Below are 12,753 nucleotides of genomic sequence, written 5' to 3'. Positions count from 1 at the left end.
ACTTTCTTCGACAGTATTGTAGCACTAGCCATTTCAAACAACTTTGTCGAATACACCAAATCTCTATCTCTTAATCTGATCATTCTACAGCATTTTATATGAAAAGCAGTAGGGTGGCCCATCAAAAAAGTGTTTTTATTGCGTATCTTTTTTGTATTATTTTTGGCAATTTTGGTGTCTTCGGGACATATTTAGAGCATAAAAATACGCGTCTTTTGCAATGTCAACGAAGTCGCTGGGTCATTTTGGTAAAAAGTTACAGCATTTTTAAAGTTTTTAATATGCCTTTTTCAAATGTTTGTATCTTTTCGAGGGGGACACAAAAAAATACGCTCTGTGGTGCATCTGAAAGCTCTAAACTTCTTCTTTAATATGAATATAACATCTCAAAAGGGTTTTTCTTAAACCCAAGTTACAGCGATTTAAAAATGGTCATTTTATGAGATTTTGTACCATGCTCTATGAGGTAGTTTACATGAATATCGCATTAATCAGTATCAAAACTACTCTTAGTGAGCTCAAATGCAGGTAAAATTGGTTTAAGGACAAACCTGGTCGAACCAGGTTTTTATGGCAACTAGGGTGGTCTTAGATGACCTAGGGTGGTTCATATTCGTTCACTCTTATAAGATATGATTTTTTTCAAATTCGCATAGAAAGAAAAATAAAAAAAAACATTTAAACAAATTAAAATATATAACCTGTTTTAAATAGTAAAGCAGCTGAGGATATGATATCTGATTAGGGTGGCCCAAATTAATTAGAAAACAAAAAGATTAAAGATTTAAGATTTTATACGTTAGAAAATGTATTTTAACATATTTTTATTTCCCTACGTTTTCGTAAATCGACTTTTATCTGTATTTTTTTGATTGGATAAAACTTTCCATGCATTTACTTTGTTACAGGGTGCCATTTTGCATCATTAGTTGTTCCATACAAAGCTTCATACAATTTTGCCCATACAAAATGGGAATGTGAATATTCGTAAACATGATACATTTTCTTATCGATTTAGCGTCTTGAAAAAGTTGTAGGTTATGATTTGAACCCTTAAAAATAGTTTCAGGGGAAAATGCACACTTTACAAATTGGTATTAGAAGTTTATTTCCCAAAACTCTTATTTTATTTCTGAAAATTTGTTATATTTGTTAGGAAATATCTTTTAGGCTAGTGTTCAGGTTTTGTTGATGCCTTTTGTCAAAGAAAATGCATGGAAAGTTTTATCCCATAAAAAAATACAAAAAAAGTCGATTTACGAAAACGTAGAGGAATAATGAAATCTTTAATCTTTATTTCTAATAAATATGAGCCACCCTAATCAGATATCATATCCTCAGCAGCTTTACTATTTAAAACAGGTTATGTTTTTAATTTTAAATGTTTTTTTTTATTTTTCTTTCAATGCGAATTAAAAAAAATCATATCTTATAAGAGTGAACGAATATGAACCACCCTAGGTCATCTAAGACCACCCTAGTTGCAATAAAAACCTGGTTCGACCAGGTTTGTCCACAAACCAATTTTACCTGCATTTGAGCTCACTAAGAGTAGTTTTGATACTGATTAATGCGATATTCATGTAAATTACCTCATAGAGCATGGTACAAAATCTCATAAAATGACCATTTTTAAATCGCTGTAACTTGGGTTTAAGAAAAACCCTTTTGAGATGTTATATTCATATTAAAGAAGAAGTTTAGAGCTTTCAGATGCACCACAGAGCGTATTTTTTTGTGTCCCCCTCGAAAAGATACAAACATTTGAAAAAGGCATATTAAAAACTTTAAAAATGCTGTAACTTTTTACCAAAATGACCTAGCAACTTCGTTGACATTGCAAAAGACGCGTATTTTTATGCTCTAAATATGTCCCGAAGACACCAAAATTGCCAAAAATAATACAAAAAAGATACGCAATAAAAACACTTTTTTGATGGGCCACCCTACTGCTTTTCATATAAAATGCTGTAGAATGATCAGATTAAGAGATAGAGATTTGGTGTATTCGACAAAGTTGTTTGAAATGGCTAGTGCTACAATACTGTCGAAGAAAGTATACCTCCATCTCATCTAGAAGCGAAGATAGTTTTTGAAAATATTAGAAATTGTTGGACCACCCTAATATCGTTTTGACCAAAAGATGTAGAATTTCATTTTTAACAAATGCTTCTTAGACACCGAAGCTCGAAAATGTATCCCTGAAGCGGAAATAAATTATTCCTGCTAAATTTGCGTTTCCGACCACTGTGCACCCATAAATAAAACACACACCTTAGCTTGTGAGTAATCTTACTTTTTATTATGCTCAATCAAGCAAATGTTCGTTTTTTTTCCATTACCTTCTTACTGAGAGATAGAGATGCTACAATTTGAGTAATTCCTTGTCTTGGAAAATCTATACAGAGAGTTGGTGAGGGAGTGGAAAGGGGGAAATAATTCAACAACTTTCGATTACCTTTACAGTTTCACGTTGCATGTGTGGTGTATGAATGCTTAACCCTCAAATTTTGTCCTGAGTGCAACTTGCACACAAGCGCGGGTGTTTAAATTTCTACTTAGTACGTACAGTATTTTTTTCTTATTTGTGTTTCGTTAAAACAGTTGATTTTATATTCGTTTATGGTGAATGTTTTTTGAGAATGTTCAAATTAAACATAATTATTTTCGCTAGCGTTTTGCAATGTGAGATATTTTAACCTTACCGTTCTACGAGTAATAATTTATGTCATGGATGAAATTTTATACAACTTTTATCATTATCTGTTCTACGGAGTCCTTAGCATAAATCACGTGCCTGCCTGCGTGTCCTTAAGCGTTGTTAACGTTTCGTATGCAACCTTAAACTGATCTAAAATGTGTTCTCTCGTTGCTACAAACTGGTATAATGTTTAAAACGCTTGCGCCTACTGTGTGTGTTTGGTGAACTACGCTGGATAATGCTTGAGGTTTGCGTCTCTGCTGTTCTACGGAGTTAAAAACTCTGCCGAAAAGGACACGTGCACGCGCGTGTGTGTGTGTGTGGTTCGTTTCCAATGAAAGAATATAACACTTAATACTCTAAACAGCAATACTTATCGTTGATCTCTCGATTTGTTAAGCCCTAAATGTGTTCAATAATCTCTGTCGTCCATCACTTCGGAGTTTGGTCAAAATATGACCGTCAGCGGTCTCCGGTAGTCACCGGTTCCACCTGAACCGGCGGTTGAACCCCCGGACCCACCGAGGGATTGCCCCGCCCCAGCGTACTGGTACAACCCGGCGGAACTTCCCCCGAGCAGGTTGTTCGCACCGTAGCTATTGCTGTGCAGCGGAGAACTGTCCACGGGTTCGCCCAGCTGCGGTTTAATGTCCACGTTGACGTCGCTCAGCTGGGGCGTCGGTTCGCGATCATCGCCGTTGCTCAGCTGGTGCTGGTGGTGCAGCTGATGTCCCTGATGGCCACCCTGTTGACCGGACTGTTGTTGCTGTTGCTGGTGTTGCTGCTGCTGCTGCTGTTGATGCTGCTGCTGCAGGCTCGAGCTGGAGCCGTAAATCTTCGAGATGTCGAACGCGTAGTTGGCGGCGGCCTGGGCCCGGTCCTGGTACATCTTCGAGTCGAAGTAGGCCTTCGTGAGGACGGTGGTCGGGTCGAGGTAGGCGCTGTACGGGTTCGTCTGCGACTTGGTCGAATCGTACAGGGCACCGGCGGCGGCCGTGTTCAGGTAGGCGCTCCGGTCCAGCGCAAACTTGGACACATCCATCTGGGATGTGATGGAGGACTGAAAGGGAAAGGAAAAAATAATTGTTAGAATTGTTAAGAAAGATCTTGGTCATTTTTTAAATTGTTTTGCAGTTTTGTTTATGGGAATTCAATCAAAAAGATATAATTTCCAAAACCACCAAACAACATTTAACTTTTTTTAAACGTGGTTCCGCTGTCTAGCCACGCGGTCTATATGGTTTAGCAATAAATTATGGTTTAAAAATAGTAGCAATTAGGAGAGACATGGATTGAATGAAAACAACCATTTGTTACAACGAACATTGTATAATCAGTCAAACTGATTCCGCCTGTTAAATCACATGTGCAAAGATGATTGACTACCATTATAATAAAATTTAGTTTCAGTTATTTCAAAAATAAATACATGCAAACAAAAACAATGCATTCAATTCTGTGTTTCCATTAATTTTGCCATTTAATGTTTAATGTACAAATAAATCATCTTAACCCAGAATAATTCTTTATGCAATCACTAAATAAGAAAAAAATGTAAAAGATGGAACTACCTATGATTAAAAATATACATCGAGGGAATTCAAAACAGTTACTTATATATTTAAACAGATGTTAGGCCAATTCAAATTTCGCAAAAATATTCCCAAAAAATCAGGAGCAAACAAAAATATTGAATAAATTCAAACTTTTTTTGAAAAAAAAAAAAAAAAAAACATGTAAATCTATTTCAAACTATATAGAACACAGAGATACAGCTGCTTCAAGAAAAAGAAACACGAAAATTGAAGTTTTCTAAGTCTCACCAAAACAACCCACCATTTTGTAATGTTGATATCTCAGTAACTAATGGTCCGATTTTCAATGTTAAAACATGAAACGGTCGTGAAATTTTCCGATCTTTTCGAAAAAAATATTTAGAAATTTTTTAAATCAAGACTAACATTTTAAAAGGGCCAAACATTGAATATTACGCCCATTTAAAATGCTAGTCTTGATTTAATTTTTTTCAAAATATTTTTTTCGAAAAGATCGGAAAATTTCACGACCGTTTCATGTATTAACATTGAAAATCGGACCATTAGTTACTGAGATATCGACATTACAAAATGGTGGGTTGTTTTGGTGAGACTTAGAAAACTTCAATTTTCGTGTTTCTTTTTCTTGAAGCGGCTGTATCTCAGCAACCCGAGGTCCTATCTTCAATGTCTCTTAGACAATTTTATAGCAAATTTTCTGAACTTTAAAAATAAAATATTTTTAGAAATGGTCACTCATGGTCACTTTTTTTAAAATTCGAAAAACAGCAAATATTTTGCTAAAATCAAACTTTTGGTGACTATATCTTGAAAACGGAGCCCTTTATAAAAAAAATGTAAAATAGTTTTCGATTGCAAATTCAATTTTGCATCAAAAAATAACTTCAGATTTGTTTTTGCATGAAATTTTGATTTTTTCCAAAAATCACTGTTTTTTCAAAAATTCATAACTCGGCGGCAGATTTTTTGACCATGTTTCTCTATAGCTCAAAAGTTGCGGATTTTCGTCTTCTAAAACATATCAAAAAATCTCGAAAATCAAAAAATACGAATTTTGGGAAATTGAGTTTTAGTGAAAAAAAGTTGATAAAAAAATCTGCAATTTTTTTTTACCGTGTACCTATTTTTTCTCAATTGTCCTCAACAATACCTACAACTTTGCCGAAGACACCAAATTGATCAGAAAATTCACATAAAAGTTACAGCTGTTTGAATATTTACATACCATTTTTGTATGGACAGCAGCCAAAATTGTATGGAGACTTGTATGGGTGAACCAATGACACAAAATAGCTAATTTGGTCATAGGAAAGGCCCCCACAAAGTTTGAGCCAAATCAAAAAATACAAATAAAATCCATTTCCGGTTTTGGTAGAGAATTGCTCACATTGTTTAACATTTATTAATGAATTTTTAATTAAACAAATGCTTATAATCTTTAATTTTTGGGGAAAACAATATAATCATAAATTCGTTGATACTTAGCAAATTTGTGACAGAAGCAAAACTTGGCTTGAATTTCAAAGTTTATATTTTTTTATATATTAAAAATTAATCAATATTTTCCAAAAAAAAAATCTATTTTAAATTTCAAAACATTTTTCCAATTTGATTAAAAAATCAAATTGGAAAAATATTTTGAAATTTAAAATTGATTTTATTTTTTGGAAAATACTACAATAGTTTGATTAATTTTTAATATAATATATAAAAAATATAAATTTTGAAATTCAAGCCAAGTTTTTCTTCTGTCACAAGTTTGCTAAGTTTCAACGAATTTATGAAAATATAGTTTTCCCCAAATATTAAAGATTTTAAGCATTTGTTTAATTAGGATTTGGTGCTTTCTCGAAAAAATATTCAAAGAAGCAAACAATTTTATTTACAAAATCAAAAATAATATCTAAATAAAACTGGAAAATTAAATCTTTAAATTTGCTGAAATGCATTTTAAAACATTTAATTGCAAGTTCAACAAAAATCTTGATACCTCGATGTTTAAAAAAATCTGGGGTCACAGTTCTGCAAAAAAAAAAAAAAAAAATAATAATACAAATACCTACTTTTCATTGTTTTGTGTTTGTTTTGCTATTACTGGAATCATGTTTTATGGGGTTTATTATTTTTACTAGGCTTTATGTTTCTATTTATAAAATCACATTCAAACAATTCTTGTGATAAGTTTGTAAAATTTTAATAAAATACATTTTTAACCGGGATGAGGGTGACGAAAGAATCAAATTTTGTTTAAATAAAATTTGAAAAAAATAAATAAATTTGAAGATCAAAGTTTAAATTGCAGTGTTTGCAATCTTGAAAAAAACTGAATTAATTTCAATTACACTTGTTTTTTATCAATTCAAATTTAAACTATATCTATTGTTATGAATAAAATTGGTAAAGAATTCTAAAACGTAGTTTGTTTCCAAAATTGATGAATTTTATTCGAAAAATATGTTAGTACTGTAGCTTTTTTCTATTTTTTTGGTCAGGTACAATCGATTCCCCAGTTGGTATGGAATTGCTCCTACACGAGTACAGTCCAGACTGGATCATCTGAAGGCCTTGGAAAAATTTCACTTAGGATAATAGAATTAATGAAATGTCTTTTTTATTGAAAAGCTTTTGTATGACCCCTCAACAACGTTTTGCCTTCCTCACTGAGGTAAGGCTATAATCATGCTCTAAAAATGAACTTTTTATTAAAAGCTCGAAGACCCACCTTCATTTATACATATCGACTCAGAATCGAAAACTGAACAAATGTCTGTGTGTGTGTGTATGTGTGTGTGTGTGTATGTGTGTGTGTGTGTGTATGTATGTATGTGTTCAAAAATCTAGCCAAGTTTTCTCAGCACTGGCTGAACCGATTTTGATCGAACCAGTTGAATTCGACTTGGTTTAGGGTCCCATACATCGCTATTGAATTGTTTGAAGTTTCGATAAGTAGTTCAAAAGTTATGTATAAAAATGTGTTTTCACATATATCCGGATCTCAATTATATGCATGTAAACGATGTCCGGATCCATCATCCGACCCATCGTTGGTTAGGTAATTGAAAGGTCTTTCCAATGAGTCCAAAACATTGAAGATCTGGCAACCCTGTCTCGAGTTATGACCACTTATGTGATATTTATGTACTTTTTTGAAGCCGGATCTCACTTAAATGTATGTAAACGATGTCCGGAACCATCATCCGACCCATCGTTGGTTAGGTAATCGAGAGACCTTTCCAACGAGTCCACAACATTGAAGATCTGGCAAGCCTGTCTCGAGTTATGACCACTTAAGTGATATTTATGTACTTTTTGAAGCCGGATCTCACTTAAATGTATGTAAACGATGTCCTGAACCATCATCCGACCCATCGTTGGTTAGGCAATCGAGAGACCTTTCCTACGAGTCCACATAATTGAAGATCTGGTAACCCTGTCTCGAGTTATGACCACTTAAGTAATATTTATGTACATTTTTGAAACCGGATCTCACTTAAATGTATGTAAACGATGTCCGGAACCATCATCCGACCCATCGTTGGTTAGGTAATCAAGAGACCTTTCCAACGAGTCCACATAATAGAAAATCTGGCATTTCTGTCTCGAGTTATGACAACTTAAGTTATATCTGTGTACTTATTTTGGACCTAAAAAAAAGCTGAAATATGTGTCCAAACCACTCATATTACCCATTGTTGGTAAAAAGTGAGGAAGGCATCAACCACATAGGTGGATTAAGTTAGTTTTTAATTTTTAAATCGAAGATGTCGGTCAAAATTGCGAAGTTAAAGTATTGGAAACAATCGGGCAATCGACTAATCGAAATTTACTCAAATTGGGTCGCAGAACTCGAATTTGATGTTAAAAGCATAAAAGAAGATTCATATGAATCTTCAAACTTCGGATAATTGAGTCTGGACTGTATTGTGTTAATCCTACTAAGGTCGTTGCCAATATTTTTCAAAGTTTATGTTGCTGTATGTTATAAAGTACAATTAACTCAAAACAACTTTAAAAGTATGTTCGAACTTGTTTCAAAATATTTTTAATTTTAAAGCATTTCTCCCCGTAATCAATCCTTTTTTGTAGGGGCTTTCTTTGACTGAAGAATCCATTTTGCATCATTGGTTTATCCTTAATAGTTTCCAAGCAAATTTTACAGCTGCTTTTTAAGAAAATATAATTAATTAATTAAATCAAGACTAGCATTTTAAATGGGCGTAAAATTCAAAAAATCGGATAATTTCACGAATGCCTCATGTATTAACATTGAAATTCGGACCATTAGTTGCTGAGATATCGACATTAGAAAATGGTGGCCTGTTTGGGTGAGACTTAGAAAACTTCAATTTTCGTGTTTCTTTTTGTTTAAGCCGCTGTTTCTCAGCAACCAGATTTCCAATCTTCAATGTCTCTTTGACAATTTTATAGCAAATTTCCTGAACTTTTCAAAAAAAAATATTTTTAGAAATGATTTTTAAAAATCGAAAAACTGCAAATATTTCGCTAAAATCAAAAATTTCGGTGGCTATATCATGAAAACAGAGCCTTTTATCAAAAAATCTGTGAAGTACGTTTCGATTGAAAATTCAAGTTTACATAAAAAAATTACATCAAATTTGTGTTTGCATGAAATTTCGATTTTTTCCAAAATCACTATTTTTTCAAAAATTCATAACACGGCGACAGATTTTTTGACCATGTTTTTCTATGGCTCAAAAGTTGCGGGTTTTTGTCCCCTAAAACATATCATAAAATCTCGAAAATCAAAAAATACGTATCTTGGGGAATTGAGTTTTTGTGAAAAAAAACGTTGATTCAAAAATCTACATCTCTCTATTTTTCTCAATATTCCTCAACAATACCTACAACTGTGCCTAGGGCGTCCAATTTTCCCGGGTTTTGAATTTCCCGGGAAACGGGAAAAATATTTTTGAAATCCCGGGAATTCCCGGGATCCCGGGAAATTTTTTTATCAGTAATTAAATCTATGTTTTCATTATATTTGTTATGTTTTCAAGTTTAAAATCATAGAATTAGCTTAATAATATTAAATGGTGATAATCTACACTTCAATCTAAACAAGGACGACAGTTTTTAAATAGCCTATAAGAAATTAAAAATTGATAAAAATCAATTTTGTTCTTTGTGGTGTTTGGATTTTAAATCAAGTACAATTTTTAATTCCAATTTCAATATTTTTTTTTGATTTGCGGTTAAAATGACATCAGTCTTTATGAAAATATTTCCTTATAATTTTTTTATATGACATGAGTAAAACAGCTTTAAAAGTTATATGTTTTAAAAAAACAAAAAACGACAACAAATAAAATTGTACAAGTCAATGTTTAATTTTTGAATAGTTTCGAATTCATTGTTTTATATAAAACATATTTAACAAATTAACTTCAAGTTACTACCGCCAACCGGAGGAAAATCGGGTCTAAAGTTTGAATATGTACAGGAGATTTTAGAGCAATACATTTGGAAATCGGTGTAATAATTGTTTTGTTCTGTTCCTGTTTTAACCGAAGTCATCTCAAATGTTTTTTTTTTTTTGCTTAAGTAGCATTTGTCCTTATTTGCCACAGATGCCGGTGTTTAATCAAAAATATTTTAACATGAGATTATTTTAAAATTTAAAATCGTAAATAAACGTAAATATATCCATTCTATTTAAAAAACAAAAGAGAATAAAATTAAAGCGCTAGGCATTTTGTGGACCAGGTAACTAAAATTATAAGAAAATAAATGCTGATATTTGCCGAATACAAACTTAAATTAATTTTATCGATTTCTTAGCATTCAACTGTTCTTCTATGTTAATGCTTCTTATCGATTACTTAGTATTCTACTATATCCACAACAAAATCTGAATTTCCAGAACAAAATATGATTATTTTTTTTCAATTTCGGGAATTCCCGGGACAAATTATGGAAAATCCCGGGATTCGAGAATTCCCGGTTGTGGGAAAATCCCGGGATTTTTGTCCCGGGAATTCCCGGGATGGACGCACTAACTGTGCCGAAGACACCAAATTGATCTGAAATATCACTCAAAAGTTACAGCTACATATTTGAATATGTACGTACCATTTTTGTATAGACAGCTGCCAAAATTGTATGGAGACTTGTATGGGTGAACCAATGACACAAAATAGCTTATTTGGTCAAAGGAATGGCCCCCAAAAGTTTGAGCTAAAGCAAAAAATACAAAAAATAAAAATGGTCGAAATCGGCCGATTTCGTAGAGAGTTGCTCAACTGTAGCACATTTTAATATTTTGATAAGTATTCTTAAGGTTATCGAGGCAATTATGTTGCTTTTTAAATATTTATTAAAGCTTTTTTTTTTTTTAAAAAAAAATCCGTTTCTATTTAATATTTCTAAATTGTTACACAAAACATATTTGGCCCACACCTTCAAATCAATATCAAAAGATCATTCACCGATTGCCTGCCCGTTTTCCACCTCGAAAAAGTAGCAACAACCAAATTTCGTTCTGCCCCATAAAACCGTTTGAAACTATTTCCGGCCATAATCCGGCAGCCACAATGTATAAAAATAAAATAAAAAGGTGAAAAAAAGCAGCAGAAACATATCACACTCACGAATGGCACAGTCACAGGTCCGATAAAGAAAAAAAGAAGAAAAAGAAGAAAGAAAACTAATTTAGTCGGAAGGTGAATAGTTTTGGCATAACAATAAAAGTGTAAAAAAGAAGCGAAGGGGCTTCCTAATCCGCCACAAATCATTTGTTACGATCACGAAGAATCGATTAGAGTGCCATCCGCTCGAAAGCAGAACGAGCGCGAGAATGCGACAAAAAGAGAGTAGAGAAAAAGGAGGAGCGCGACGATGTTTTTGATTGGGGGCGGAGGGACACGACACGGAGAAATAAGAGAAAAAGAGAGAGAGAGGGGTCACGGAGACAACAACAAAAAAGACAGTGACTGTCGCTTGGGATTGGAAGCCGCGCGAGGGGAGCCGCGTGGAGCCAGAAAACACATTATTATTGTTAATCAATAAAAATATAAATGAGTAAAAAATTTATGCAAACCCGCGGCTGAGGAAAGAAAGAAACTAGAAGCTACCTTCTGGATACGCCAACTCATTTTTGGGGATGTGGATATTGGACGGGCGAAACAGCATGGCAAAAGCGAGCGGGAATCGATGAATCAAGAAAACATAACCTTGCGATGAAGTCACCTAACAGAAGGGTCATAGACTGTTTGATGTGATTTTTGATGCGATTGCTTTTAATTTAAGAAAGTAGTTTATAAAATCTATATTATTTCTAATGATTTTTTATGATTAAAAGAATTTATTCTGATCTGCATGTTTTGTTTATTCTCTTTAATTTTGAGAAAAGTTTGATATTTTTAGTTCCACCAAATTCTTAATTATAAATTCTGGTTTAACTTTGTTATATAAATTCCAACTGTTTGTAGTTTCTAGAAAAAACTGCAATAAATAAAAAAAAACATAAACGCCATTTTACATAGAATGGATTGCAAAAAAACCGCGTAAGATTTTTTTGAAAGCCAATTTTATCTTGACAGTTAATTAAAATGACTAGTTAACGACAAAAAGACAGACACTGTGAGAAAACGATTGTGGACCGTACAAAAATGAAAATCTATAAGAAAATCTTAATTTGAGACTTTCCAGGTAGCAGTGATTGTAGTTGTTAATGTTTCTGACAACCATTGTTCAACCATTTTCAGTCAGACAGTTGTAAGAACTGCTGTCTTCTGGCCTATCTACAACCACTTTACTTAAATTTCACTTAGCTTAGGAATTTGAATCTGATCTTCTACAATCTTCGGTAAGTTGACGTTTCCATATCAAAGGTAAACAAACATATATCAGCTCAGCAATTTTTCTAAGTTTACTGTAGATGACGGCCATTTTGTGTACTTTTTCTTAGTAACTTACCTGTTTTCCTTTATTTATTGTTTCTTTATATATGAAGGATGTATCACAAGAACGAAAACACCAATGATTTTAATATTAAGTAATCATTGAATTTTTTTCTACAGTTTTGTGCAAAGTTCTTTGTCATATTGGTCATGTGTAACATAACCACCTACACCTTTTTTTAAAAAAAATATTTAAGAAATCTTGTTTTTTTTTTATTAAAACAATCTCAAATTGATGCAATTTTTGGAAAAAAAATAATTTCGATTTCAAATTCGTTTTTACCTACAAAAATTTAAGTTTTGCCTAAAATTATTTTTATAAATCAATATTTCTTTAAAAAATATAACTTGGTGGCAATAATTTTGCTAATTCAACACTGAGGCTGAAATTATGACTTTTTAGGCACTTTATAAAATTTCCAAGAACAAGAAAAAAAAATGAATTTTAAGAACCTTACCAAAACTAAAACTCATATACCATATTTTTTTAAGTCGTTTATTAACTAGTACAAACGACAAAAAAATGAATAGTTGAAAAAAAGTATAATTTATCAATTTTCAGAATAATGAAATATGT

At 32.6% G+C, this 12,753-nt stretch overlaps 1 protein-coding gene across 3 annotated transcripts in view; it reads right to left on the bottom strand.

Annotated features, from left to right (window-relative positions):
* Positions 1–2,289: 2,289 nt before the first annotated feature.
* Positions 2,290–12,753, bottom strand: part of LOC120426748 (transcription factor sox-2) — a 175,323-nt gene continuing 164,859 nt past the window's right edge. For all 3 annotated transcript variants that reach the window (XM_039591522.2, XM_052708342.1, XM_052708343.1), the window contains exon 6: positions 2,290–3,761. In XM_039591522.2, the coding sequence (XP_039447456.2) occupies positions 3,150–3,761 (612 nt within the window). In that variant the 3' untranslated portion in view covers positions 2,290–3,149. The remainder of the gene's footprint in view (positions 3,762–12,753) is intronic.

The sequence above is a fragment of the Culex pipiens genome, chromosome 2 (genome assembly GCF_016801865.2).
Source record: "Culex pipiens pallens isolate TS chromosome 2, TS_CPP_V2, whole genome shotgun sequence".
NCBI classification, from domain to species: Eukaryota; Metazoa; Arthropoda; class Insecta; order Diptera; family Culicidae; genus Culex; species Culex pipiens.
The sequence above is the reverse complement of the archived record's forward strand: the minus strand, read 5'-3'. Positions and strand labels throughout refer to the sequence as shown.